The sequence below is a fragment of the Pygoscelis adeliae genome, unplaced genomic scaffold (assembly GCF_000699105.1).
Source record: "Pygoscelis adeliae isolate BGI_AS28 unplaced genomic scaffold, ASM69910v1 Scaffold287, whole genome shotgun sequence".
Taxonomy (NCBI): Eukaryota; Metazoa; Chordata; class Aves; order Sphenisciformes; family Spheniscidae; genus Pygoscelis; species Pygoscelis adeliae.
The window spans coordinates 122,452-128,247 of NW_008825154.1; the positions used below are offsets into that span (position 1 = coordinate 122,452).

The window sequence follows — 5,796 nt, forward strand, 5'->3', positions numbered from 1 at the left end:
TTTCCCCGTCCCCCCCGGCAGCGGGGAGGCTGGAGCGGGTTTGCCCGGCAGCGAGGGCTGCCCGGTTGGTCGGGGCTCTTCGGGCTCTTCCCCCACCGGTCCCCGGGGCCCCGGCAGCTCCCAGCCCCGCTCCCCCCGACCCGTGTGCCCGCATGCTGCTAATTGCATCTGATGGCTGGCGCCGGGGTGCAGCTGCAGGCTCCAGCGCCGGGAGAAGGACGCACAGCACTTCCATAGCTCATTAAAGCACTGCCGCAGCTCAGTGAAGCGGTGTCCTTTTGTCCTCTCGCTCCTTTTCATTTTAATTGACGGAGGGGGACGGTCAGCTTGCTCTACAGAAGGGTAAAGCGGGACAAGGAGGATCCCGATGGAATGGAGGCAGCTGCGAAATCACTACAACAGACCTCCTGAAAGGCAGGGACTGCGGGATACACTCATCTACACAGAGGACCGTGAAACCAGCACTGGGGAGACCTCCTGAAGTTCAAGTAATGAAATACAAAGCACTGTATTCTGTAACAACTGCCAGGAGACAATTAAACTAGTGGGCCAGGGATGTGGCACATCTGCTTGATGTCTTGGTTTCACCCAGGACCGGACATAATGGTAGAGCAACGACCTCGGTGCGTGGTTTGTTTCTATTAAATGATAATGTCTCTTTCAGTCCAGGGGACCCTCCTCTGGGCTCCGGGCAGCACATGATGAGACACATCAGCTCACTGCTGCGTGCCACGACTTCTAGCACGATGCAGCACTCTCAGAGGCTTTCCAAAGACTTTTTCAATTAAGAACAAAATCAAAGCTGTCCCGCTCTGTGGCTGGCACTGCTGATGTAAACTGTTCCTATTTGGTTTACATTTAACAGGAGGACTGGGCAGGGTATTAAAATCGGAATGTGGAGCAAACTGGAAAATGTTCAATAAAGAGCTGAGCTTCAGGGACTGTCGGTTAGCAAAAGGAGGGTGTTAATTAGGGCAAAGTTCTGTACCTCGGAGGAAAAATAAGTGCAAGTATGAAGTAGGCATATGAAACTGTTGTTTTCCCACCCGAGTAGCTGCAGGAAGGCAGAGGGGAAGATCTGAAAGGTGTTCCTGAGGGCATATGGTACACAGGATGGTTGTTGTTTATTTTGGGGTCTTTTTTTCAAAATTGTTCTGCCTCTAACGGCTTTTCCTATCACAAAGTTTTGGGGATTTCCCTTTCCTGGCCCGGCGGAGGGTCTTGCTATGAAGGTGGCATCGGCAGCCAGGTTGCAGGTTCTCCTCTGGCTGGAGGTCAAAACAGGAGCTCAGTAAGGAAGGGACAAACTGAGATCAGAAGCACAAGGACATGTGGGAAATCCAGAGGCAGAGCCACGGCTGGACACCAGAATGCCTGTGCCCTGTGGTGGAGGCAGGAGGAAGGATGGCACGAGGAGGCTCTGGCAGATTTGGCAGGTCATGCAGCCATGAAGACTCTGTCCCCATGTGCCTGGGTGTCCCCTGAGCAGCCAGTCCAGGGCAGAGCCTCACAGCGTCCGCGAGACAGCAGCACCCACTGCTGAGCCGTCAGCTGCTGACCTGCGACATAGCAGTGATGCTGTGAGGGTTACACTGACATGATAAAGAACTTGACAGCCTGACAGAGCACCTCCCTGTTTTCAAGTCCTTCTTTTATTCTGAGGTTCTTTGTCAAGTGTGTGCTAACACTTTGCTGTCTTAAATGTGCTAAACTCCAAAAATAGAGGTGAAGATTGCCCCAGAAACAGACCCACTGCAAGCTGCGGGTGCTGCTGCCATTAGGGCAGCACCTCGTCCACTTGTGACCACTGAGGATGCTGCGGTGAGTCCTCCAGTCACAGGAATGTTGAGCAAACAGGAGGGCTGGCAGCAGCAGCGCTCGAAGGGATTGTGTATTTCCCTGTGCTTTGCAGGGGACAGCATTCACTGTGATTGCAGACCAGTATCAACCTCTGCCTGCCTGGGCCAAGGTTTAGTGGGCATGGTGGTGTTGTGTTGACGGTTGGACTCGATGATCTTGGAGGTCTCTTCCAACTTTAATGATTCTATGATTCTATGATTCTAAGGTGGTGACAGCGTCCACTTACATCCTCCATTATCTGCTTCTGCAGGGAAGGAGGTACCTCGGGAAGTCGGGTTGCAGCACTTCCCCCCGTTAGCAGCACCCCTGAACCGTTTCTTCATTCAAATGCCCATTTGTTCTCCACACAGCTGGCTGCATCTCGCCTCTTCACCCTGGTGTCAGAAATGCTGACCTGTGAAATATCAGGAACTTGCCAGGGGTTGAGCAATGTTTCCGGGTGTTGATGGGCATCATTTTACCTCTGAGTCTGGAAGTGGAATGGAGAAAAGGTCTGGGCAGCTGTCCCGGTGTGGTTAACTGCACGGGCTGCAGCGTTTCAGCTCCTTTGGAGAGAAAATCCTGCACAGAAACTTATACCTCTAGACGTGGTAACTTCCTACTGTGTGTCTTCCCATGACATTTGCCACGCTGGCAGCTAATTCAGTCTGCTCTAGAACAGACGCTCCTGGGGGACCTTTTGGCAAGCTATGGCAGCCTGGAAAAGCCTCCATAGAGTCTGGTAGCTGCAAATGGGTTTCCTTGTGTCTACTTGCTTCATTTCTCCATGAAAAAGAGCTGCCATTACCATTAGACCCCCTTCTCATTGCTATTTCGTATTTTTCAGCCTACAAGGAGAAAATGAAGGAGCTGTCTCTGCTCTCCCTCATCTGCTCCTGTTTCCACACCCAGCCCCATCCTAACACCATCTACCAGTATGGAGGTACGTAACCAGCTCCCGCAGGAGCTGCAGCATCGTTTGCCCGATGCTTCTGCAGGCAACGCAGGAGCTCGTCGGCGCACTGGGCTGCCCCATCCCGGAGCAGCAACCCGTGTCGCAGCCCGGGGTCTTTCTGTTTAGTCTCCTTTCACAGTTTATTTTATTAAAGTAACGCACATTTTCCCAGAAAGAAACTACTTGCAGAGGCTGTCTGCTTCGTACTGGGGTGACGTACAAGATGTTAGCAGCAATATGGCCTTTCTGTAATTATGCTGTGAATTTAAATTGATTGCACTGACTTGGGAGGGATGAAGCTGATCACTAATTGGGAAATTTTGGAGATAGAACAAAATCATCCACATCAGGACATGGGAACACCCTAACTCCTACGTGAAGAGCTCAGTGCCCTCAGGTGAACGCTCTCCTGAGTGTCACAGGTCCACAGAGACTTTGTTTTTTTCCCCCCCCCAAAGATATGGAGGTGAAGCAGCTGGATAAGAGGGCATCAGGCCAGAGCTTCGAAGTGATCCTGAAGTCCCCTTCAGATTTATCTCCCGAGAGCCCGATCCTTTCCTCCCCCCCCAAGAAGAAGGACCTGTCCCTGGAGGAGCTGCAGAGGAGGCTGGAGGCTGCAGAAGAGAGGAGGAAGGTAACGAGATGTCCTGTAGAAGCAGTGACTTTTCTGTGACGGGTACTAATTGCATCAAACCCTAAAACTGGCTCAGCGGGAGCAATCTAAAATGGCTGGAAATAGTGTTTTTACACTTCTTATTATGTTCCACTATAAATTGTCAGGTGAGACGTGGGAGTCATGGAGTGAGGTTCTGCAGCCTGGTTTAGGCAGGGAATTGGACTTGATGATCGTCATCGTCCTCCTGTTCTTAAAACCACACAGTGTGGGGTCCTCTCGGTCCTCCGGGTGTGACCTGGCTGGGGGGGGCAGTTCTCACCAGCTAATGCTGCAGGAGATGTAGCACCTGGTCACCCACCCAACTTAAACTCCAAACCTAAACACAGCCTTGTGTTTCTAACAGCTGGCTGTGCCACATTGTATTGTAAGTGCTGTATAAAACGTCTTCTAGCGAAAACTATTGAAAAGGAGAAAACGGGCAGAGTAAAACAAGGTACAAACGTCACGAATGTCGGTGGGTAAGGGGAGAGCAAGCTGAAATAATTCAAAGAATGAGGTGACACTCGGAGAGGGGACTCTGTGCCCGCACGGATGTCACCTCGGTTTTGCTGAGCCGGTGGGCACAGCGTTGCATCGCCTGCCCGCCTGGAGCACCGGACCCAGCAGACATTGCCCCATAGCAGGAAAAAGGTGTCAAAGCATCTTCCAAGCAAGAGCGTTATGGGATGGAGGAGGGTGGCGGAGTGGTTTTGAGCAGGGGAGATGGCCAGAAAGCCTCTCTGGGGAGCTGAAGGCTAGAAGAGCCTCTTCGGTTGCCTTACACCTCTCCCGACGCCTTGCCTCGGCAGACCCAGGAGGCGCAGGTGCTGAAGCAGCTGGCAGAGAAACGGGAACACGAGCGGGAGGTGCTGCACAAGGCGCTGGAGGAGAACAACAACTTCAGCCGCCTGGCCGAGGAGAAGCTCAACTACAAGATGGAGCTGAGCAGGGAGATCCGCGAAGCACATCTCGCCGCCTTGAGGGAGCGGCTCCGTGAGAAGGCGAGTGCGATGCCGCGGGAGAGGGCTGGGTGCTGATGCCCATGGCCGGGTTTGGGGTCTGGTCCCTGCGGGGTCATCCCAGAGCGATGGGCACAGGGGAGCGGGCGTTTCGTTGCTGGTGGAAAGCGGGCTGCGGAGCAGCTCCGCTCTGGAGCAGCACGAGGAGGGGGGGATTTGTCCTTCAAGGTCAGTAGAGAAAATACCATCTGGCTGATCTTGATAAGTGCAAGCTCAAAGGCACAGGATCAGGCCCGCTCTGTGCCCGGGGGCTGCGTGGCCAAAGGGCTTTGCAGAAGAGGGGAGCCGTGAACACGTTCGCTGTAAGTTTGCATCACCTCCAGGCTCCCACAGATGAGACGCTTCGCTCCTTGCAGGTGTAGTCCACTGCCCTCGGGGTGTGTCGGATGGGAAACTGGTCTCTTTTTTTTCTTGTCTGGTGCAAATCCTGTGTGCGGGAGAGAAGGAAAATAGAGATTGCAAGAGCAGAAAGTGTTAGCCTGGTGTCGTCTCTCCCGTCTTTGCAGGAACTGCACGCAGCTGAAGTTCGCAGGAACAAGGAACAGCGGGAGGAGATCTCTGGATAAAGGGCTTTTCTACACATCTAGCACCTGATTCCTGTTAACAAACCAACCAATCGACCAACCAACACATTTTATTTTGTTTGTCTAGATGCAGCATTCGGTTCTCCATCCCCCCCTCCCCTGGTGTTTGTCCCCCAGCTACACGCTTCTCTATCTCTGCATCCTTAATCGTCGGTTCTTGTGGGGATTCACAGATCATAGGGACCTCTAAGCAGAATAGCAACTAGTTCACATGAAATAGAGAATTGATCAGTCAATCAAACAGCTTCTTTGGAGGGTTTTGTCCTTTTTTAAAAAAATATTTCTTAAACTAATGTAAAAAAAATTAAGATATTAATAAATTCAACCAGCAGTGTCACGGAGATACAGATTTCTTATCCGGGGCTTTTACTCCTCTTGGTGTTTGCTCTGAGCCAAATATCAGTTTCAGAATAATGGGAAGTAAGTGATAATTTCTGCGTGTGAAGTGGAGTAGGGAACAGCCCCATGTTTGCCAGTGGTAGGAGAGAGGAACGAGAGAGGGATGGGATGGCTCAGGAGTCGTGGCGTGCAGACCCCCCACGGGTCCAGACCAGACCCTCAGGCAGGCAGTGACCCAAAGTCCTCGTCTTTGGATGATCCTTTGATAGCCCGTGTGAAAGTAAGCGAAGGTCTCCACGCGGAGCTCGGTGCCGGGTGCCACGTCACGGAAGGTCCCTGTCACGGCAGGCACCGCCTGATGCCCCGGTTGGCCGGGGGCTGGAGGAGCCCATAGACTGAGCCACC

General features: G+C 52.6%; 1 protein-coding gene across 1 annotated transcript in view; it reads left to right on the top strand.

Annotated features, from left to right (window-relative positions):
• The window catches only part of STMN3 (stathmin-like 3), a 13,160-nt gene extending 7,817 nt beyond the window's left edge, over window positions 1-5,343 (top strand). The window contains exons 2-5 of the mRNA XM_009328427.1: window positions 2,687-2,782; window positions 3,253-3,428; window positions 4,259-4,450; window positions 4,975-5,343. Of these exons, the coding sequence (XP_009326702.1) occupies window positions 2,687-2,782; window positions 3,253-3,428; window positions 4,259-4,450; window positions 4,975-5,034 (524 nt within the window). The 3' untranslated portion in view covers window positions 5,035-5,343. The remainder of the gene's footprint in view (window positions 1-2,686; window positions 2,783-3,252; window positions 3,429-4,258; window positions 4,451-4,974) is intronic.
• Window positions 5,344-5,796: the final 453 nt, after the last annotated feature.